The sequence below is a fragment of the Python bivittatus genome, unplaced genomic scaffold, assembly GCF_059951505.1.
Source record: "Python bivittatus isolate LINGU-HERP-01145 unplaced genomic scaffold, Pbiv_v1 ctg000820_np1212, whole genome shotgun sequence".
Lineage (NCBI taxonomy): Eukaryota > Metazoa > Chordata > Lepidosauria > Squamata > Pythonidae > Python > Python bivittatus.
In genome coordinates this window covers 310,606-334,304 of record NW_028277107.1, presented here as the reverse complement: position 1 = coordinate 334,304, position 23,699 = coordinate 310,606, and the positions used below count along the sequence as shown (strand labels likewise).

General features: G+C 45.3%; 2 protein-coding genes across 2 annotated transcripts in view; both read right to left on the bottom strand.

Moving 5' to 3' along the window:
• LOC148214022 (vomeronasal type-2 receptor 26-like) overlaps positions 1–9,025 on the bottom strand; it is a 54,437-nt gene extending 45,412 nt beyond the window's left edge. Inside the window, exon 1 of the mRNA XM_088128863.1 lies at positions 8,789–9,025. Coding sequence (XP_087984989.1) covers positions 8,789–9,025 — 237 coding nt within the window. The remainder of the gene's footprint in view (positions 1–8,788) is intronic.
• Positions 9,026–16,757: 7,732 nt separating this feature from the next.
• Positions 16,758–23,198, bottom strand: LOC148214021 (uncharacterized). The gene is made up of 7 exons (XM_088128894.1): positions 22,677–23,198; positions 22,244–22,358; positions 22,049–22,116; positions 20,567–20,696; positions 19,336–19,678; positions 17,983–18,744; positions 16,758–17,814 (listed from the first exon to the last, which is right to left on the bottom strand). Exons 1-7 carry the CDS (start codon positions 23,196–23,198, stop codon positions 16,758–16,760), a joined length of 2,997 nt encoding a protein of 998 aa, XP_087985020.1.
• Positions 23,199–23,699: the final 501 nt, after the last annotated feature.

Genomic DNA, 23,699 nt, shown 5'->3' with positions numbered 1-23,699 from the left:
AAGTGGTGCCTAGATTGAAGGGGGGACGAGGGGGGAAAAGTAGAGGGAAAATTATGCGGGCTTTAGTTTTAGCAATGCTTGGCTTAGAGCTGCACGTATCCTCCAATAAATGAAATCTTTTATGAATCCACTTTGGAGTTCTAGAGATTGGTCTGTATTGGAGTTTGAACATCGTAGACCTGACAACTGGACTGTTTCACCATTGTTCTTGGGCTGGGCCTGACACATACCCTCTGTGCTTGCCCGGGGTTTACATAATGGGGGTGGTAACCTGGTCCCATGCCATGTAGTGACAACCAACACCTTGAATTGGACACAGAAGGAAACTGGCACCCAATGCAGTAATATGGAGGGCATGAGAAAAGGGCAAAAGGGTGTGAATGTGGATTCCTGAAATAGGGTGGCCATAGAAATTCTGCCCTCACTGGAAATCTGGTGAATAGGATATATTTGACAGTTTTTGGATTCTTCTGAGCTTGCCAGATTGATTTCAGACCTGCTTGCAAGTTGAACCCTGGGACCAGGGACCCACATGTGAGAACTTGCCCCCTCAGCTGGTGGGACTGGCCCATCAATGCTTCCTGGTCTACTGAGAGCTTGAAGTAAATAGTTGCACACCAAGAACCGAAAGGAACTCCAGAAGCTTCTTCACTGAGTATGAAGGTCAGAGGCTGTCAAAGGAGCAGATTTTACCTGCAAAGAAGCCCTTTTCCTAAGTATTTATTTCTTAGTTGGGGGTGTTGCCTGCCTGCTGCGTAGCAACCTCCCTGCCTGAGCTGCTGGAGGCCATATCCGGGTTGGCAGTCAAGTTCCCCAGGCTTATGGTCTTGGAGGCAGCTCAGAAGGTCATGGCTACCATGGCAGCCATGGGCCTATCCCAGATCATCCATGGCCCAACTTGGGACAGTGGCACTCCAGACATGGTTTTCTTGTCGGGGCAGTGATAGCGTGAACTGGTGGGGGATTTCATATTATCCTCTCTGTCTTGGTCAGAGCACTCCCTGGTGGCCCTGAGATTCTCCTATGCTGCCCCCCTCCACAGGGAGGCAGGACCTATTCGAACAGTCTGCCCTTCGCAACTGATGGACCTGCAAGTGTTCCAAAGGGAGCTGGGGGTTGTTCCTGAGGCCTTGCTGCACGGTCCAGGAGAGGCCCTGGCCGCCGCCTGAATTAAGGAGGTGGCTGGGGCCTTGGATATGATCGCCCCTATGCGGCCTCTCTTGGCCCATTGCCCCGGCACTCCCCATGGTATATGGAGGAGTTAAGTGAGCTGAAAAGGGCTAAGAGATGTCTAGAGCACTGCTGGTGGAAAACTAAGGACGAGTCCAACTGAACATGGGTTAGAGAAGCTATTAAGGCCTACCTAGTGGCAGTAAGGGTGGCGAAACATCAGTATTTCTCTGCTCTTATTACATCCTCAGAGTGTCACCTGGCAGCCCTGTTCAGAGTCACTCAGTCCCCCCTGGGAAGGGAGGGCTCAAAGGACTATCTACAGGGCTGTGCAGAGGAATTTGCTGAACACCTGATGGATAAAACCTCTCAGATCTGCTCTCAGTTGGAGGCCAAGCATGAGGCGGGTCCAGTGGAGTTGCCCGGGGAACATTCTTACCCAGTTATCTGGGTATGGTTTGACCTTTTGGCCCTGAGGAAGTGGACAAGGTCCTAGGGGCTGTTAGTGCATCTACCTGTATTCTAGATCCTTGTCCCTCCTGGTTAGTTAAAGCCACCAAGGAGGTGACTTTAGGGTAGGTACTGGCAGTGGTCAATTCACCCTTGCAGGAGAGGATGTTCCCGAAGCCTTAAAAGGAGACTTTAGTCCACCACCGCCTCAAGAATCCATCGCTAGATCCCACCCTTCTGGACACTTTTTGTCCAGTCTCCCACCTTCCCTTTCTAGGAAAGGTGGTGGAAAAGGTGGTCACACAGCAGTTTCAGAGGATCCTGGAGGAAATGGATTATCTGGACCCCTATCAGTCGGGGTTCAGGCCCGGTTATGGGATAGAAACAGCATTAGTCACACTTTTGGATGATCTCTGGTGAGAGTGGGATGGGGGTGGTGCATCCATCCTTGCTCTTCTTGACCTCTTGGCGGCTTTCAGTACCATCAACCATGGTAACCTTTTGGATTGGCTGCAGGACTTGGGGCTGGGTGGCACAGTGTTGTGCTGGTTCGGCTCCTTTCTCCAAGGCCAAACCCAATCGGTGTTGATAGGGAGCAGGAGGTCCAACCCATGGCCCCTACTCTGTGGTGTGCCTCAGGGTTCGGTGCTCTCCCCCCTCCTATTTAACATCTACATGAAACCGTTGGGTGAGATCATCCAGCACCATGGGATGAGGTATCACGAGTATGCTGATGATACCCAATTATACATCTCCATCCCGGGTGACCTAAGTGATGCTGTGACTACCCTCTCGCAGTGCCTGGAGGCTGTAGGGGCCTGGATGGGGGACAACAGGCTTCCTGACCCCTGGTAAGACAGAGTGGTTGTGGGTATGGGGAGCCTCAAGATCTAGGAGTTTATCATCTTTGGTTCTTGACAGGGTCGCACTACCCCAGACAGACCTGGTGCGTAATCTGGGGGTCCTCCTGGATTCACGGGTCCTGTTTCAAGAGCAGGTGGCAATCGTGGCTAGGAAGGCCTTTGCGCAACTTTGTGTTGTGTGGCAGTTACACCTTTCTTCAATCAGGAGGTCCTCCGCACAATCACTCATGCCCTGGTCACCTCCCGGTTGGATTACTGTAATGTGCTCTACATGGGGCTACCCTTGAAGAGTATCTGGAAGCTACAGGTGGTACAGAATGTGGCAGCATGGAGAGTTCTGAATGCCCCTTGGAGGGCACATATAACACTGCTGTTACACGAGCTGCATTGGTTGCCAGTTTGCTTCTGGGTCCAATTCAAGGTGTTGGTCATCACCTTTAAAGCCCTTCATGGCACAGGACCAGGGTATCTGAGGAGCCATCTTGCTCCTGTTATTTCAGCCCACCCCACTCGGTCCAGCAGAAGGGGCATGTTGCAGACCCCACCAGTCATGGAATTTCAAGTGGCGGGACCTAGGCAGAGGGCCTTTTCTCCTGTGGCCCCTGCTCTATGGAACAATCTACCTCCCACGGTGTGGTGTGCCCCCACTCTCATGGTCTTCAGGAAAGGTGTGAAATCCTGGCTATGCCAGAGGGCCTGGGGGATGGATGGGGGCTCGCATCAGTGGAAGTGGCTTGTGGGATAATTGATTTTACCTCCCCCGCCACCGTCATCTTGAATGTCTTTAATATTTATGTATAGAGTTTGTTTTATAGTAGATTTTAATGGATTCAGTTTTTAATTATTTATGAGGTATTTTAATTGTTTATAGGCTTTTGATTTTTAATTGTGAGCTGCCCAAAGTCACCCATTCGAGGAGATGGGTGGCATACAAATTGAAGAAGAAGAAGAAGAAGAAGAAGAAGAAGAAGAAGAAGAAGAAGAAGAAGAAGAAGAAGAAGAAGAAGAAGAAGAAGAAGAAGAAGAAGAAGAAAGAAAGAAAGAAAGAAAGAAAGAAAGAAAGAAAGAAAGAAAGAAAGAAAGAAAGAAAGAAAGAAAGAAAGAGGAAAAATGCGAGTAGCTTAAAACTTATTTTGATATAGATACAGTATATGTTGCTTAATCACATTTAATATTAAAAGCAAGGGCTAGCTTAGAGATGACCTGTGGGGCACTGACAGGAAATAATACTTGCAAAACCAGAACAAACTGTTAAATAAGCAGACTTGTTGATGGGAACAGACGTGACAGGGACAAAGGGAACAGGAAAGTATGGTAAAATTAGCACCAAGATACTTATGGTTCAGTTGCTAAACCTAGGAGTCATGTCTGTGGTTTGTGGTTTTTGAGGATAAAAGGGATTGCATCTGAGGGGGTCGATGCCACACGCCTAAGCTGTCTTACCTGACCGCTTGCTCGTGATGGTCGGCATTGCAATGTGAATCTAAGTGAGTACCTTGTATGCTATTGGTTGAATTTTACTTGCTTATTGAACTAACATTTAATAAAGCTTTTAGAACTTTGAAGTGACTTGTTTTATGGTGTGTCTGCCTCCTGTGTTTAATGTGGTTTTCTCCCTGACAGTTTTGGTGCATTGGCCAGGAAGGGACAAGCTGAACATTTGCTCTCAGCTGCTTCTTCCTGGAATTACCCACACCGTTTCTTCAAAGTTCTAAGGTAAGAAGGTACTCTTTTTCTGGGGAGTCCCACTGGGGATTTTTGGTTTCTTTGGAATTTCTAATATGTACTTTACTATGTAAGAAGTATTCCGGCTGTGGAGTTGCTGCGCTCGAGAGTGAAACAGTCCAGGTATCTCTGTTGCTGGGAACTTGTCGAGTCAGCTCATCAGGAGACTGATCAGCTCTGAAGAAGTTGAGTTGTGGCCAGGGTCACGCCCTGAGGTTTCTTTTAACTATCCTTTCGTTTCTGTGATCTATAACTATACTTTCATTTCATTGAAAACTATACATTTCATTACTTTCATTTCAGTATTAAGGGGTTGTTTGGGTTTTGTTATAGGGTTTTTCGTTACTGGGTGATTCTTTTGTTACTCATTTATTTTTGTCCTTGTTTGTTTTGTCTTTGTTGTGGGTATTCAAAGTTGTTGCTGTTTTATGTTTGTCTGTTATGCTGTTTGTCTTGCTGCTCTTTTGTATCTCACATTGGGGCATAGCCTTACAGCTTTCATTTTATATTTTGCCCTTTCAGGATTCCACTGCCTTTCCCATACATAAGGGTCCCCCACCTTTCTTGTAGATAAGGGTCGGCTACCTTGCCGAGGTGTGGTGTCCCTTGCCATTGCTGGCTTGCACAGTGAGACCGGCCCTTTTCCGTAGATAAGGATTGTGTTGTTGACAAGGGCTAGTTTCTACTAAACCCGGGGTTGTGCAACAACAAGGGGGAAAAAAAAGAAAGGGGTGTGTGTGTTAGTTCCCTTATATATCCCCTTTCTGGATCAGGGCTGAGCGAGAAATTAATTGCAGCCGCACCCAGCTCCCTGCAAGACCAGTGGTCGTTGACCAGGGTGTCTGGAACGCAAGGGCAGTTGATGGAACTCTCGTGCCTCCACAGATTCAGTGAAAGACAATTTATGAATGTGAAGCCTGTCCCTCTTTTGGATGTGTTGGTTTGTGGTTGCTAGTGTTGGTATGATTGTAGTCACTATGTGAATTGCTGGTGAGTGAGAGGGCTTAAAGAGAAAGAAACAAAACACTGAAGGATTTAAATGTTCCCTTTTCAAAGATTGTGTATGTTTAAGACGCACAATGTTTGAGGTGCGAAGCGAGTGAGGGGTCCCGATCTGTGGTTGTTGGGAGAAGTTATTGAGAAAAAGGGAATTGAAAAATAATAAAGTAACCACAAGCATCTGAGCTGTTAAAGTAACCACAAGCGTCTGTGCCTGGCTATGAGATTTTGTAGCCTGTTTGTCTGTGCTATGGCAATTATGCTTGGCTTCGCTGACCTTTTGAATTAGGCTGATTTTTATTTTGACACCTTGTGATTACTATTGTGGGTCGTGGGAAATGCAAAGTCCAAGTTGGAGGATGCTCCAGACAAGGAGTCTTTGCCTTCCTTTGCGCCTGTGCCTTTCTCCCCCTCTATTGACTTTCGCATGGTTATTCGGGAGGTACAGAAGAACCTGCAAACCACAGATAGCTTGCTCATAATCCCTCAGTTATTTCTTAAAGCTGAAGTAGACAAAGTTAGTCAGACTCTGGGTCCTGACATGGGTTTTGAAAATCACCTGTTTCTACCCAGCAACTTTCTCCTAACGTGATATCTATTCTTTCTGATTTACAAACTTGGGATCAAGTAACTCTCTGTACTTGTAGTGCTGTTCCCTTTTCATCTACCCCAAAGGGGGTTGATTTTCCCCCCCGCACTGCACAGACTTTGGATTTCTCTGAGCAACCTATAGACAGTTTCCCCTTCGAGCTATGCCTGGGTCAACAGAAACTGTTAATGGACAATCAGTCCCTAAAGCTATCCAGGTTCATGTGCCATGGTCTCAGACTGAGATTCGTAATATGGCTAATTCATTTCCTAACATCCGAGATGAACCAGTTAAATTTAAAGAAGAATTAGAAACTATTATTGAGGTTTATAATCCGACCTGGGTAGATCTTAATCAACTTATGTGTGCAATTTGCCCTAAAGGGGTATGGGAGCGTCTGAAAGAAAAAGCTGCATGGCCCCTTCAAACCCCAGCCCCTGGTGAGCTGGCTAATATTCGCACACGTTTACTTGCTAATATCACTGAGGTTTGTCCTGTAAAAACAGATTGGAGCAAAATTAAAGACTGTCAGCAACTTAACCGGGAGTCGCCAGCAGAATACATGGAGCGCCTCACTGTTGTTTTTGAGCAACACTCTGGTGTCACTGAACCACGAACCAATGCTTGAGAAGGTATGGTTTCCTTTTTTGTTGATGGCTGGCGTCCTAAAATTTCTGAGGCCATCCGTGTTAATGTTATTGGATGGAAGGCCAAGTCTCTCTCTGAAATTATTGACATAGCTGACCACTATTCCTCTTCCCTTAAGAAACAGAAAGAGGAGAAGGAGGTTAAGCTTATGGCTTTACAGCTTCGTGCTCCGGAAAGCCCGGCACCTCCACCTCTTCCCCCGCCTCAGCTGAAAGTTCTATATCCTTCTTTTCCAACTGCCTTCAACCCTTTGCAGTCTTCCTACCACTGTTATAATTGTGGGATGGAGGGCCACTTTTGCAATGTTTGTCCCTACCTTGCCTCGGGGATTCAGCCACCGCCACGCCCCAGGAGCTGTTTTCCTTCCCTAGCCCCTCTTCCTCCCCTGAAGCCATCACGGTTTCTACGGCTATAAGCCCCTGGGTCTCTGCCAGCTCTTTTGCCCATTCCACAACAGGACAGCCTGGTGTCTTGCAACTTCAGTCCCTCCCTTGCCTGTCCTCTTGTTCCTCTCAATCCTTCTGATCCAGAGCTCCTTGTTGCTATTGATGGTCAGCCAGCTAAATTTCTGGTAGACACCGGGGCTGCTTTTTCTACTTTAATAGCGAAGGATTTTCCTCAGCTCAAATCCTCTAAGCAAGTGGTAAATGCAATAGGTATTTCAAATACTTCTGTTCCGCACCCTGTCTCCCTTCCTGTTTCTGTTTCCTTTGGGCCCCTGCAACAGGAACATGTCTTTCTCTTAAGTCCTTGTTCCCCAGTTAACTTTTTAGGCCGTGATCTTTTGTGCAAACTTGGTTGCACCATCTATTGTCAGCCTGATGGGTTATATTTAGATATCCCCTCTGACAATAAGTTTGCTGTCCTAGCGTGTTTGCATGCTTCTGCACCTTTGGCATATTCAGGCTCTCCCTTGGAGCCAGATCAGTCGGCTTCCTCTCTCTTCTTCTATTCTTGCCCATGTTCCTGAGTCTTTCTGGGCTTCTCATTCTGATGATGTGGATCATATTCGCTCTGCTGAACCTGCTTATGTCCAGCTTGATCCTACTAAGCCTCTCCCTCGAATTCCCCAGTACCCTTTATCCAAGGAAGCTCAGGATGGAATTCGGCCTGTTATTAAGGCCCCTCTTGATCAGGGCATCCTAGTCCCCACAATGAGCCCCTGCAATACCCCTATCCTTCCAATACAAAAGACCCTGGGAAAATGGCGCTTCGTTCAGGATCTATGCCATATTAACAAGATTGTCATTCCTTCCTATCCAACTGTTCCTAATCCTGCTACTATTCTTTCCTCTATCCCTTCTGATGCTTGTTTTTTCACAGTAGTTGACCTATCTTCTGCTTTTTTCTCTGTTCCTATACACCCAGACTCTCAGTTCCTTTTTGCCTTTCAATATGAGGGTCTTCAGTTAACCTGGTGTTGTCTTCCCCAGGGATACTGTGAATCTCCTTCTATTTCTTCCAAAGTCCTTCAACAAGACCTAGCTATTATTTCTTTTCCTGCTGGCTCGACCCTAGTGCAATATATTGATGATTTGTTGCTTGCTTCCCCTTCTTTAGAAGCTTCGCAAACAGATTCCTTGGCACTGCTTGTTGGTTTAGCTGAAAGAGGACACAAGGCTTCAAAATCTAAATTGCAGCTTTGTCTCCCTGAAGTCATTTATTTGGGGGTACAAATAAAACAGGGTGCTTGCTCTATTTTGCCTTCTCACATTGAAACTATTTTGCAACATCCTAAGCCTACTACCCAGAAGGCCATGTGCTCCTTCTTGGGCATGACTGGGTTCTGTCACCAATGGATTCCTGCTTATGCTGAACTTACTCGTCCCCTATACCATTTGACTTTGCATAATGTTTCTGAACCCCTTTCCTGGTCTCCTGAAGCTGAGTCTTCTTTCTCTGCTATTAAACAAGCTATGGCTTCTGCTCCAGCTTTGGGGCTCCCCGACTATGATAAGCCTTTTCTTCTTTATTGTCATGAATGGGAGGACTTTGCCCTTGGGGTTCTTGCCCAACTTCATGGCTCTTTGCAAAGACCTATTGCTTATTTCCCCTTATGCTGGACCCTATTGCAAAAGGTTTGCCCCCTTGCTTGCGCGCTGTTGCAGCAGCTGCTCTTTTGGTAGAACGCTCTGCTGATTTGGTCTTAGGCCATCATTTGGTGGTTTCTGTTCCTCATTCTGTATCAGCTGTTTTATCACACACCCGCAATAAGTTCCTTTCTACTGCTCGCTTGACTAAATATGAAGCTGTACTCCTCTCCTCTTCACATATTACCCTCCGTCGCTGTCCTCCCTTGAATCCAGCTTCCTTGCTTCCTGTACCCACTGATGGCGATCCTCACGACTGTGAGGCTCTTTGCTCGTTTCTTTCTAAGCCTCGCCAAGACCTCCTTGATGTTCCCCTCCAAAACTCTGATCTTGTTATTTTCGTTGACGGCTCCTGCTTCTGTGATCCCTCTGGGAAGCTGGTGGCAGGGTTTGCTGTCTGTTTTTCCTTTGAGCCTTTGACTTTTGGTCCCCTTATTGAAGTCTGCTCGGCCCAAATTGCGGAACTTGTAGCACTCACTGAGGCCTGCCATTATGCATCTGGGAAATCTGCCACCATTTACACTGCTAGTCGCTATGCTTTTGGCGTTGTTCATGATTTTGGCCAACTTTGGAAACTTCGTGGGTTTCTAATGGCCCAGGGGACTCCAATCAGGAATGGACAATATGTTTCTGATCTTCTTTCACCTCTTTCTTTGCCTTCTGAACTTGCCATTGTTAAATGCCTTGCTCACCAGTCCCCTACTTCTGAAGTTGCTATGGTAAATGCCTTGGCAGATGCCACAGCTAAACGGGTAGCCCTTATGGCCCCGGGCTCTAGTCCTACTGTCCTTGCTTTTAATGCTTCAGATGCCTCTACAGCCTCAGCCCTCGCTGAGCTGGTTGCTATACAACAATCAGCTCCTCGATCGGAGCATCGTCATTGGACCAGGTTAGGCTGTGTCCCTACCTCTGCTGGCCTTTGGTGCCACCCTAGTGGTCAACCTGTGTGCCCACATTCCTTGCTGCCATATCTTGTTCGTGTCCAACATGGGGCCTCCCATGTTGGTCCGGAGGGAATTGGTGCAGCTATTATCAAGGAATGGGTTGCCCCAGGAGTGCATGCCATGGCGAGGCAAATCTGCTCATCGTGCACCACCTGTCAGCAGCATAACATTGGACAATCTACCCCAGTTGCTGCTGGATCCCATCCTCCCCCTTGGGCCCTTGGAACAGTCCTACGTGCAGGGTCCACTCTACCTTGAAAAACAAAATTGCCAAGATTTGTGAAGAGACTGGTCTGAAATGGCCAGACTGTTTGCCCCTTGCTCTTATGTCAATTCGAGCTACTCCATCTAAAACTACTGGACTGTCGCCTCATGAAATCCTGATGGGATGGCCAATGAGGGTGCCGGCATCCCCCCTTTCGCTTCTCCACCTGCAAGACATTCATATGCTGGACTCCGTTATGTTAGAATACTGTCGACTTCTTGTTCTTTCCCTCAGGAACTGTCACTCAAGAGTTGCAGCCGCAAGGCTCCCCAGAAGCCTTGTTGTTCACAGAGTCCCTAGGAGCCTTGAGCTTGATATTATGTATTTGTGTTTGGTAGATATGTATCGAGCTACCCATTCGATTACAAATTTAAGCAACTGTTGGACATGTAATTATAACTTAGGATCTGATCAGCATGTCATTCCTCTGTTTGCCAAAATGGTTCCCACACAATGGTTTATCAGTACCTTATGGAGCACTAGTGCATTAATACCTTTGACTCCATATGGGAAAGATAGTGGGTTAATGTCTATAAATGTCTATAGAGAAATTCCCAAATGTAGAGAAAATCCCAAATTGTGCTCCTTTCAATATCATCTGCTTTTAGAACCAGTCTTCGGGGATGTATGTATAAGCGCCAGCGGTCCTGATTTTCCCCCTACACCTACTCTGGTCTCCAAATTTTCTAGGAAAGTTGGGGATAGCCAATGCAATTTAACCATTTTATATAAGTTTATTTGGAATTACTATTTTCCCGATCGTCATAGACCTTGTACTTATTCTGGGGATTATTGTGGTCCAATTATGATCGCTGTGAACAAATGCCCTTCTTTGCTTCTACCTCGAACCTGTTATGATTACTCACGAATTCTGGAAGGTCCTTCAGGACCAGCATGGGTACGCAAAACTACCATGTGCTGCCAGATAGCTCCTGAAGAGACTTGCTCTCTCCCACTATGTTCTTCTTTAACCAAAATGATGAAATACTAATATCCACCCACTTATAGACCTGCTACGGAACTAACAGATGCTTCAGTAGCAGATAGATTGACTTTTGATCCGAACCAATGGGTCAATGGCATAGTGGCTCCACAAGGCCTATCATTTATTTGTGGATCACGTGCTTATCGAGCATTGCCCCCTGTGTGGGTTGGTTCCTGTCACCTAGGAGTTTTGGGCCCTGGCTTAATGCCTCTAAAGAAACCACTGGATTTGGTCCTTGAAGCCCATATTCATTCTATACCACCTAACATGTCTCGTTTGACCATTCTCAATAGGGTTCAACGATCTCTCCCGAAGCCCACTTTGGATAACGGATGGTATAGATTCTTTGGTCTTTTGTATCCCAGTGCTGGTATGTATATGCTCTGGGAACAAAGCAAGAAATTTTCTACATTGTTAGAACAAGTTTCTAATATTTCGACCTCTCAGTTTTCACTCATTGCTACTGAAATGGCTGCCATCTGCCAGACTACATTACAAAATAGAATAGCCTTGGATTATGTTTTGGCAAAACAAGGTGGGGTATGCAAACTCATGGGGAACTCTTGCTGTGTCTTTATCCCAGATGGAAACAAGACATTGTTTGACAATATTAGGGCATTGAGAAAGGCCGTAGCAGATTATAAAAAAGACACACTGACCCCCTTTGGCTCTTTTGAGACAGAGGGAGGCTGGGATTTCTTTTCCTTCTTCTTTTCTGGCCTGGGAGGAAAGATCATTATGGTTCTTCTCACAGTCTTTTGTATTCTTTTTTTGGTCTATTTGGCTTTCTTGTTAATTCGAAGATGCATTTCTGCATCCACAAGGTCCTCCCCTATCCCTCTGATGGTACAGACCACCAGTCAGAATATTGCATCTTCCAGATTCACTTTGGCCCCTCCTCCATTACCTACTCTCAGTACAACAGACCTCGTTTCAGAACTGTCACATGTTCCTTCTGGGACAACCACTTCTTTAAGTGTCCTTGAGAATGCTGCTATTTATGCTACCATTCCTGAAGATGGCATTGAGGCTTTGTATGCCACCGTGAGACAAACTCCTGCCCCTACAATTGTGTCTATGGAGACTGAAGTAGATCATCCCTATGTTTCCCAATATCCCTGATCCATCAACAATTGATTGTTATCATCACCGCTTAATAGCTTTAGCTACCGTAACTAAGTAGATTCCCTTGTTGATCTTAAATCATAAAGTGTTGAATTATGTAATAAGTATTTCTCCCCTGTCGATCTTAAATCACAGGAGTTGCTGCAGCTCCTCTCTGGTATAGTGTTGTCCATAGGACAAAGTGGGGATTGTGAGAGGAAAAATACTAGTAGCTTAAAACTTATTTTAATATAGATATATGTTGCTTAATCACATTTAATAAAAGCAAGGGCTAGCTTGGAGATGACCTTTGGGGCACTGACAGGAAATAAAGCTTACAAAACTAGAGCAAACTATTAAGTAAGCAAACTTGTTGATGGGAACAGACGTGACAGGGACAAAGGGAACAGGAAAGTGTGGGGAAATTAGCTCTGGGAATGTTATGAAAATCCTAAGAGTCATGATTGTGGTTTGCGGGTTTAAAGGATAAAAAGGATTGCAATTTGGGGGTCTGCACCTACATGGTCAAGCTGTCTCAGTGACGGCTTGCTCCTGTCGGTCCGCATTGCAATGTGTATCTAAGTAAGTACCTTGTATGTTCTTGATTGCACTTTCCTTTCTTGCTGAACTAACTTTTGATAAAGCTTTTAGAACTTTGAAATGACTTGTTTTATGGTGTGTCTGCCTCCCATGCTTAACATGGTTTTTTCCCTGACACCCTGTAACTGAGTCCCTCCACCTTGCTGCTGCTCTTCCTCTTCTTCCCTTTGCTTCCACCTTTCCCAGCATTACAGCCTCCTCCAGAAAGCTGGGTCTTCGCATAATGGGTCTGAAGTAGGATCGTTTGAGCTTGGTAATTTGTGCCTTGACTGAGAACCAGGAGTTGATCCATCAGTTTGTGTTCCTGGCTGTCCATAGTATTCTCAGGAGTCTTCTCCAGCACCAGCATTCAAAAGAGTCAATCCTCTTCCTATCCTGCTTTTTTAAAGTCCACCTTTCACTTCCATAGAGCATCAAAGGGAATCCCATGGCTTGCACGATTCTGATCTTTGTAGGTATAGACACATCACGGCATTTGAATCTCTTTTCCAAATCCTTCAGGCTGCTCTACCAAGTGCTAGTCTGCAGCACATTTCTTGACTGCTTGTGCCTTTATAGTTAATGGTCAACTCTAAAAGGCAGAAGCACTCCACCACTTGGATATCTTCATTGTCAATTCTAAGGCTGGTTGCTCTACCTGTTGCATTAGTTGGGCCTTCTTTATATTTAATTTTAGTCCCATGTTTTCACTGTGATCAGTGTTTCTTCATCATCATTGGAAGCTAATGATATAGTCAAATAGTAACACAATTGGAAGTTTTGGGAACTTTACCACAAAGAATATTTGAGGCTGGTGTATAAGGCAATCAGACAGAGATTGGTTAAGTATCTCTAAAATTTTACCCATTATTCCATTCAAGGAGAGAAAGGCAAGGAGTTCAGAGGACATGGGAGTTTTCCAGAATGATCCCTTGGCACCATGGTCAGCTACAGGAGAAGGCAGAAAGAGGAAGAGAGAGACTCTTGGACAGGGCAGCAGAGTAGAATGTTGGATGCTTCCTACAACACCAATGAGGGAGATAAATTTCTACGACTTAATATTAACACACAATACGTTAACATTAACACACTCTCACATATGTCCTAAGAGGGAGTACTTTTGACATAAGGCAGCTTCTTGGGGAGTAATAATGAAATAGAGGGAATGGTTCATGATTGGAGATGGACAGAGGGAGAAAAGAGTCACCTTTCCTTGCAGGGCTAGGCTGCTTCTGCTCACCAGTCTGGTCTTCAAGGATTAGTGATGGTTCCACCAACACTCACAGGGGAGCGAAGAGAGGGGTTCTCTATGTGGAGCTGCATGTCGGTGCCCTTTCCCTGGGTCTCCTCAGTGTGTTTCTTGGTTTCTAGACTTTCTGCAGATATCATTTGCCATAACTATATGGGTTTACCAAATGCAGCAAGAAGCATGGTAATTGAGTACTTCTGTGGAGACCTCCTCTTGTATTTGATTTCTGTCTTATTTCTCTTTTGGAACTGACCTTTTCTCCTTTTCATTTCTCTTCTTGAGGCATGTGCGGTGGTGTAGTTTGAAAAGCCAATTCAGAATGTTACCGGGTGAAGCAAAGCCATACATACTTGAGCCACTGGAGTTGTGTGGGAGTAGGAAAGCTAACCGTGTCTCTACCCTCCAACAGATCTGGGATTCTGGGCCTTTGCATAGAGCTCTGGGTCAGAGGAGACAAAATCTCCTCTCCGTGTAAAGGCCCAGGAGAGCTCCAGTGGTCAGGAAGTGGCAGTCTTGAGTAGAGGAAGACGGAAGTCTGCGTGGGCTGCTTTGAACTGCTGGGAGTGGGTCTCAGGGAAGGCGGAAGGGCTGGGCGAGGTTGCAGAAGAGGGAGCGCGAAGGGGCGAGGTGGTCTTTTGAAGGGCATCAGACAATGCACCATGGATGGAAGCAAAGAAATGCACATTATATGTCGTAAGACAGTTTGTGAGGGGTTAGTGTGTTGTGAATGGGGAAGATGAAGATTGACGTCTGTTCACTGGCAATTCTGTCTGAGGGGTTGATCTCAAGGTGGGAAGGCAGCTGATCTAAATGCAGAATTGCAAAAAGCAGGTATAAGCTCTTTGAACGGCCCACCGGAAATGCTACCAGGAATTGACCCAAGTGAAGGAGTGCATGTTCTTCTGTTTTCCTTTTGTGTGAAACAAGCACCACAAATCTCTCTGGGTTCATCAGAAGTCAAGTTTTATTGGAAGCCTTTGCAAAGGCTGGTGGGCTTCGTTGCAAATAAGATTTCTTACCTTCTTACAAATTTCAGCATACTTTATACAATCCTACGCCGACACCCATCCCTCTTCATTTCCCCATTGGCTGAGGGGTACTCTGAGGTTACAATCTTTAGTCGCCCGCCTACTTCCTGTTACCCCCCTTCTACAGACCCCGACATACTACATACTACGTACATCACATGTTCATGGTAAATAGGTGAACAGCTATGCGGGGTGTGGTTTTTATTAGGCTAATAAGGGTTGGGGGGGAAGAGTTCATGCATTCCTAAAAGATCTCTGCCAGGTGTCACCTTAGACAGGCCAAACTGCTCCAGACTGGTTTTATCTCACCTTGCCTCATCCCAGAGACATCTCCCCCTCCCCATTTCCTGTGCTTCTTGGAGCCCCTTGGTAACCATGGCGATGTCTCCTGATCTCTCCCTAGTTTGAGGGAGTTTCAGGAACAAGAGCGTTGGGCAGCTAGGTACTTAGTATTGCAGCTGCACTCTTAGCACGCTCAAGTTACTATTTCTTTGTCAATAATAACAGATATTTTATCCATCTCTCACACTTCTTCCTGGTGCAGAAACACATCTGGCCAGAAGTGAGGGTAGGAGCAAAGGTCTGAAAGCTCAAATGGTATTGTAATGGCAAACGTCTTTGCAACACGCTGCAGTATTTGGTAGTTAATGCATGCTATTACAAAATAACTCCAGCTCCATGGCATATGTTTTATTTGAGAGTCACTGGGGGAAACTGGATCAACTCGGCCACTCTCTGCCCTGTGAGGCAAAGCCAATCTTTGGAGATCTCTTGGGATATTGGCACTGGGCTTTCACAGGGAAGGCCTCCCAAAGCAGCCAGTCCACCTCCTCTCTGGCCACAAATGGTTGAAGGGGAGGAGACCACTATTGGGCCAAGCCATCCTGAAGCTCCATCAATGCATTGTTGACCCCCACCTAGTCTTGCCCAATATCAAAACCTCCCCCAGGAGAGAAGCTTCACACGCTCCATGTCAGAAAGTCAGACCCTGGTGCTTTCCTGCTGGTGGTTGCAATGAGGAACCTTCAGGAGCAGACCCAGCGGAGCAGACCCTTCAGGAGCAGAGTGCCCAGCAACATCAATGTAAATAAAAACAACAGACTTGGCACTACTGGGCACAGGTGTAAGCAGGGGGAGGGGGGGCGGAGGATGCAACAGACCCTGGGCACCAAGGAATGCTTTTCCACCTAGGCCCAGAGAGACCTGAAATGAACCTCACAGCAGGAGAGAGAGTGGCACAACTGATCCTGCACAAAATCCCCTTCCCTCCTGTGACAAAGGGAAACCCCTGCCCAGAGGAAAGGATCTAAAGATCCAACGAATTTCTCCGGAGAGCCTCTCTCTTGGAATCTGGGAATCACCTTCTCCGAATTCCTGGAGGGCCGGCATTCCTTGGCACCTTTCCAGGAACAAGAGGATCTGCCCTATAAAGGAACTCCTGGGGAAAACGGAGCATGGCTGCCCCACAGCTGATCCTCTTGTGTATCTGGCTCTGGAAAATCAACTCTCTCCTTCAAGGAACTGCCTGCGTGTTTATTCCCAGCTGGGAGATGAACCCTGTAAGTTTCATTCTAACACTGGGATAAACGTAAACTTAATAAAAAATAAATTTGTCTTATTGTTGTGCAATAGAATTGGCCACCAATAATAAGAGTACGTTCAAAAATCCAGTTCATAATTAAAACAGCCCTTTTACTTTGAACAGTAAATTAATTTCCCTTGGGCTGCCAGTTGTGAGGGTCAGACTCAAAGAAATCTTCTTTTTCCAGGTCAGTGTACACAAATAGAAAATGTATAGATTTAACCAATTGAATCTAAAATTTACATGGATTCTCAACGAAACAGATCTGCATATGTGAAATTAGGTCATTCCTCCTCCTGAAGCTCCTTCCATGTTCCACACATATGGTTTCTCCCCTGTGTGAATCCCGTTATGAGAAGTAAGATCACTACTAGTAGTAAGGCTCTTTCCACACTCCAAGCATTTATATGGTTTCTCCCCGGTGTGAATCCTTTTATGACTCATAAGGGATGTATTTTTAGAGCTCCTATTTCCACACTCCATGCATTTATACGGTTTTTCCCGTGTGGGTCCTTTTATGGGAAGTAAGATGACTGCTAGTACTAAAGCTTTTCCCACATTCCACGCATTTATAAGGTTTCTCCCCTGTGTGGATCCTTTTATGGGCAATAAGGTTACTGCTTATTCTGAAGCTCTTTCCACACTCCACACATTTAAATGGTTTCTCCCCCGTGTGGATCCTTTTATGGGAAGTAAGTTCACTACTACTACAAAAGCTCTTTTCACACTCAGTGCACTTATATGGTTTCTCCCCTGTGTGGATCCTTTTATGGGGAGTAAGTTGACTCGTACTACGAAAGCTCTTTCCACACTCCATGCACTTATACGGCTTGTTCCCTGTGTGGATCCATTTATGGGCAATAAGGTAACTGCTTCTTCTGAAGCTCTTTCCACACTCCATGCATTTATACGGCTTCTCCCCTGTGTGGATTCTTTTATGGGAAGTAAGTTTACCGCTTTGAGTAAAAGTCTTTCCACACTCCATGCATTTATATGGCTTTTCCCCTGTGTGGGTCCTTTTATGAGAAATAAGAGAACTGTTTCTGGTGAAGCTCTTTCCACATTCCACGCATTTATAAGGTTTCTCCCCTGTGTGGATCCTTTTATGGGAAGTAAGTTCACTCTTAGTAGTAAAGCTCTTTCCACACTCCAGGCACTTATATGGTTTCTCCCCTGTGTGGATTCTTTTATGATGGGAAGTAAGATGACTGTTTCGACAAAAAGTCTTTCCACACTCCACACATTTAAATGGTTTCTCCCCTGTGTGGATCCTTTTATGGGAAGTAAGTTCACTCCTACTACAAAAGGTCTTTCCACACTCCAAGCACTTATATGGTTTCTCCCCTGTGTGGATCCTTTCATGGGAAGTAAGACGATGTCTCATTCTAAATTTCTTTCCACACTCCATGCATTTAAATGGTTTCTCCCCTGTGTGGATCCTTCTATGGGCAATAAGGGAACTGCTTATTCTGAAGTTCTTTCCACACTCCATGCATTCATGTGGTTTCTCCCCTGTGTGGATCCTTTTATGGGAAGTAAGTTCACTCCTACTATGAAAGCTCTTTTCACACTCCATGCACTTAAATGGTTTCTCCCCTGTGTGGATCCTTTCATGGGAAATAAGATGATGTCTCATTCTAAATCTCTTTCCACACTCCATGCATTTAAATGGCTTCTCCCCTGTGTGGATCCTTCTATGGGCAATAAGGGACCTGCTTCTTCTGAAGCTCTTTCCACATTCCATGCATTTATACGGCTTCTCCCCTGTGTGGATTCTTTTATGGGAAGTAAGTTTACCACTTTGAGTAAAAGTCTTTCCACACTCCATGCATTTATATGGCTTTTCCCCTGTGTGGGTCCTTTTATGAGAAATAAGAGAACTGTTTCTGGTGAAGCTCTTTCCACATTCCACGCATTTATAAGGTTTCTCCCCTGTGTGGATCCTTTTATGGGAAGTAAGTTCACTCTTAGTAGTAAAGCTCTTTCCACACTCCAGGCACTTATATGGTTTCTCCCCTGTGTGGATTCTTTTATGATGGGAAGTAAGATGACTGTTTCGACAAAAAGTCTTTCCACACTCCACACATTTAAATGGTTTCTCCCCTGTGTGGATCCTTTTATGGGAAGTAAGTTCACTCTTAGTAGTAAAGCTCTTTCCACACTCCAGGCACTTATATGGTTTCTCCCCTGTGTGGATTCTTTTATGATGGGAAGTAAGATGACTGTTTTGACAAAAAGTCTTTCCACACTCCACACATTTAAATGGTTTCTCCCCTGTGTGGATCCTTTTATGGGAAGTAAGTTCACTCCTACTACAAAAGGTCTTTCCACACTCCAAGCACTTATATGGTTTCTCCCCTGTGTGGATCCTTTCATGGGAAGTAAGATGATATCTCATTCTAAATCTCTTTCCACACTCCATGCATTTAAATGGCTTCTCCCCTGTGTGGATCCTTCTATGGGCAATAAGGGACCTGCTTCTTCTGAAGCTCTTTCCACACTCCATGCATTCATGTGGTTTCTCCCCTGTGTGGATCCTTTTATGGGAAGTAAGTTCACTCCTACTACGAAAGCTCTTTTCACACTCAATGCACTTATATGGTTTCTCCCCTGTGTGGATCCTTTCATGGGAAATAAGATGATGTCTCATTCTAAATCTCTTTCCACACTCCATGCATTTAAATGGCTTCTCCCCTGTGTGGATCCTTCTATGGGCAATAAGGGACCTGCTTCTTCTGAAGCTCTTTCCACATTCCACACATTTGTATGGCTTCTCCCCTGTGTGGATTCTTTTATGGGCAATAAGTTGACAGCTGGTCCTGAAGGTCTTTCCACACTCCATGCATTTATATGGCTTCTCCCCTGTGTGGATCCTTTTGTGGACAATAAGGTGACTGCTTGTCCTGAAGCTCTTTCCACACTCCATGCATGCATGTGGTTTCTCCCCTGTCTGGATCCTTTCATGTGAAGTAGTAACTTGACAACTTGTTCTGAAAATCTTTCCAGATTCCAAACATTTATATGGCTTCTCCCCTGTGGAGATCCTTTTATGAGACGTAAGGGACCCATTTTCACAGGAAAGAGTGAAAGTCCAATCGTGATTTTTTCTATTTTCTCTGCACATATAATCTTCTCCTTTGGTTTGGGTTGGAGAGTGTTCATTTACAACTAATTTGTCTTTTAATAGTCTTACACATTTTCCAATATACGTTTTCTTTATTTTTCCTTGTTGGGCAAGAAAGCCTTGCGTCTTGGAATCCATGGAAGATGAACTTTCCTGATTCCAATTCTTTGACTGGCTTCTCTCATGACTTTCTAGTTGCATCTCTAGTTCCTTGTCCATTCCGCCTCCATGCCTGATCACTTCGAATTTTTCATTGGGATCTTTATTCCCATAGCCATGATCACCTTCAAAGGAAAAGAGAAATGAACATGATAGCAAAGGTGGGGGAAAAGATCAGACTGTAGGAGGTCATATGATTTTCCTTCTGAATTTTTGCCAAATTCCAATATATCGCACATTTGTATCCTTACAATCACATGGTATAGAAATGATAATTTCTATAATCATGAGCCATAAAAGCTTTGAAAACATCTACAGTATCCGGTTTGTTTAGAATTATCCTTATATAGTCAAACCTTACCCAGAGTCAGTGTTGAGTTCAGGAAGAATCCGGGGAAAGAACAAAGGAGGCATTAGGAGAAAACCTAACATTTATTGGAGGGGGGTCAACAACATGAACGACCAGTGAGAAGTAAATCAATTTTGAAATTGGTCCTTTTCTTCCTACCCAAACTGCCTTCCATTTGCTCTTCATTTTTCTCTGTCCAAAATCAAATGCTTGCAGAGAAAAAAATTCTAGAGCTCTTCTATTAACCCTAAACAGCATGTTTGCAATGGAAAAACAGCACCATTTTGCCCTTCACCCCAAGGCTCAGGATAGAAATCAAAAGGAAGAGAAGTCATTAACCCAACAGCCTGAAGAAATGAGAATCCTTCAGAGGACAGACAGGGAAGCATCTGGGCCCAAAAGGATGAAATCAGTGTGATGGAATTGAGCATCTCCTCAAGCCAAGGAGTGAGTTTCTCACTGATACCTTTAAATAGAAATGGAAAAATTCACCAGATGAGAAATGGCAGGGGATGCATCTAAGCAGAGAGCCATTGACGTCCTTCCTTCCTTCGAGCAGGAGAAGGAAGATCTTTTCCTTCCCCCCCTCCAAGAGATGAGCTGATGGCATCTAACTACAAAATGTCTTTCCAAATTCTCTGATGGGAGAGAAGCAAACCCTTACCCAGAGAGGCCACGTTCCCATAATTTTCCAGCATGACTTCCCAATGCAGCGCTTTTTGGTGAGGATCCAGCTGAGACCGCTCCTCCTCGGTGAAATACACAGCCACCTCCTCGAAGGACACAAGACCCTCCTGAACAAGGAAAAAAAGAAAAGAACAGGCCAGGCCAGGAGGATTTGCAAGATATGTCCTGTTCTTCACAAATTCCCAAAGCAAAGATATGCACTAAGTTAAATGGCAAAGCTTGGTGGGATTCCAAGGTTTAGGTGAGAAAATGGAAAGAGCCAAAAGCTTTTGACTGAAGAAATATTTCTGGCTGGCTTGATCAACTTGATTGCTTCTGCAGGACTTTCAGTGCCATTCATTGAAAGCAACCCCAATTTCCTTCTGGATCGATCCATCAAGTGATCCATGCGCCCATCTTCAAAAGACTCTCAGCATCTTTAGAAGACCAACCGGCAGATGGGCTTTGGAAACCCTACCATCAGTGTCTCCAATCCTTCCTGTGTTTGCAGAATGAAATATGGGGGGGGGGGGATTCTTTCTAGCATTTCCGCAAATGGCTTATGGTGTCCCCAGAAGGACCAATCGTGCCCATGCTCAACAACTTCATGAAAGTGCTGGGAGAGCACAGCCAGGGATTTGGGTGGGGGGACATCAATATCGAGAGGCACACAAGCCGGGTTCTTCTCCTCCTCAGACTGCAAGAAAGGTGCTAGTAGTCTGAGCTGTTGGCTGAATGGGAGACAAGAAAGCAGAGGCAATTTTCTGGGAAGGACATTTCTCAGCCTTTGCAAAGCTGGATTCCTTGGCCTCCAAATCCAGGCACAAATCAGAGGATTAGAAATTCCTTTGCAAGGCAAAAGGGCCTTGATTATATGCTCTTTCAGAACAATTTCTACTTAGAAACGTATCTATCCAGCCACTTTCATTGGATGTTAATAGCCTGGCTCATGTCTTAATCTGTTGTCCTTATATTTCTTATCACTGATTGGAAAAAGGGCTTTTTAAAAATGGCAATGTGCCAATCTGAGTATTTAGTTATTTTTGAGCAGGTTTGCACAATTCCAAGTTAAGGAATTAAAAAAAGAATGGGTCTCTGTTTAGCGGTTGCTATGGCTGTAATAATATTATTCCTACCACTTGAGGAACTTTTTTAAAAAATCAGTTATTGTAAACAAATAGTAGGAAGAGTAACTGGCAGAAGGAGTTAAGTACTGGTCTTAAAAAAAAAAAAGATTTCCTAATAAGAATCTCAGGGAGGAATTACAAATCATTGTATCCCAACCACAGACTTCAGAGGAGGCTAAGCTGACTGAGAGCAACCTGAAACTTCCATTCGCCATTTCATGTTGCTCAAGGACAAGAAAACTCCCAAGCCCAAAAAACTGGGGAAAAGGGAAGGAGAGAGTGCTGTGTACACCAGCTTGACTTCCTGAAGGAACAGGAGAAAGCCATCTAATACGCAAATTTCCTCCTCTTACCTGAGCTGGAGGTTCAGCCACTGTTTCAGCTGCACCAGAAAGAGCAGACAACTTCGTTCGAGTCTTCCCTGAGGGGAAGACAGAATTTTAAAATGCATAATTAATAAAATTGGAGGAGGCATTCTAGAGAAGAGAAGTAATAGAGAAGATGAGACAGCTGGGATCTCTCTGGGGAATGGGAGGGCCTTCGATTACCTCCTGAGCTGTTCTGACTTGGATCTTCCTGAGAGATCCTCCAGAAAAACGGGTCCTGAGGGGGACTGGATGGATACCTCCTTCCCTCAGGATCTCTGATGTCCACAGCGAAGGACTTGAAATAATAGGCAGGAGAAAAAAAGAATTAACAGACATCACACAACATGAGGTGGATTTTTGTTCTCTGAACACATATTTAAAGCCTCCAGTGTCCATCACGGAGGCTGGAAAGTAAGAAAGGAACGCCTGTCCCAAATCTATCTTCTAGAACGGATAATGGGACAATGTCCTACAAGAATTAGTGAAACATCTCCACCTACTACGAATGCCAGAGACCTCTATTCGGGAGGGGCTAAAAATTCAAGCAGATTGTTTATTCCCTTCAGACCCCTTGTGGGCTCCCAAAATGAAGGTCTCTCACCTGCAACTCGACCTGCTCCTTCTGCTCCTCTGCCTGGCTCAGGAGGAAGCCTTCCAGCAGGGCCACCGCCTGGGAGCTGGTCTCTGCTCTGCACTCCCGCACCCAACTCGCCATCTGCAGGGGCAGAAGGGCCAGGAAGTGCTCCAGAACAACCAGGTCCAGCACCTGCACCTTTGTGTGCTTTTGTGGTCTCAACCATTGATGACAAAAGTAGTGGAGACGGCTGCAAAGTCCTCGGGGAGCCTCATCCTCCTGGTATTCGATGCTCCTGAAGTTCTGGGGCTGAACGTCTGGACGGATGGCTTCTTCCTCCAGGATCTTCTGCCCACTTCTTGCACAGATCTCCCCACAGCTCCCAGGCTGAACAGCAGAAGGGCCTTCTCCACTTCCCTCACTTGCTAAGGGTTGTGTCTCCATTCTTTCTCTGTGCTGTAATGCAACTCCAAAGGTGTCTGAGGAATCTTGCGGCTCTCCAAATGCCTTTTCATTCATAGGACTGTTCCTGTAGCTGCAGGAATGACCACAGCAAGCCATTCAACCCTCTTTGCCAAGAGAGAATTTTGTCTGTACGCAAGGACCTACAAAGGGCTTCCAGGTTGTGCGTCTGAGATGGAAAAGAAAAGACATTCCAAGAATTAGAAAGTGGTGGATTTCACCATTGAACAACACTCATCCCATGGAAGGTGCCATTTTTCTGAGCTGGTAGAGGACTGGGGTGGCATTGAGCAGATAGGAACTGAGGGGCGGGCAGCTGATTGGCATAACCTGAATCTTACCTCTTAAGGGCTGCATACTACTAAGCTGCAAGAGGATGATACAAGTGAAAGGTTTGGCTGTTGTGGGTACTTGGCAAGGAGGGTGCTCTGGGGAGGGGAAGAAAAGGTTTTGAGATGTTCAAAAACCACAATTGTGAGTCCACCGGCTGACCTACTTGTCACCTAAAAGTTAATTAACGTACTAAAACACCCCCCCCCAAGGTGGAGATTTCAGAAAGCATAGAACATGCTAAGCTCATTATGGGATGGTAGTATGTAG

Excerpts from the sequence above, each read along its gene's own strand:
- LOC148214021 (XM_088128894.1), bottom strand. The coding sequence starts at position 23,198 with ATGGCTTGCTGTGGTCATTCCTGCAGCTACAGGAACAGTCCTATGAAT. Across the intron at positions 20,697-22,048 it reads TGGCTGAACCTCCAGCTCAG|GAGGGTCTTGTGTCCTTCGA; the intron begins GTAAGAGGAGGA and ends TTCCTTGTTCAG. Across the intron at positions 19,679-20,566 it reads TGGGAACGTGGCCTCTCTGG|GTGATCATGGCTATGGGAAT; the intron begins GTAAGGGTTTGC and ends TTTCCTTTGAAG.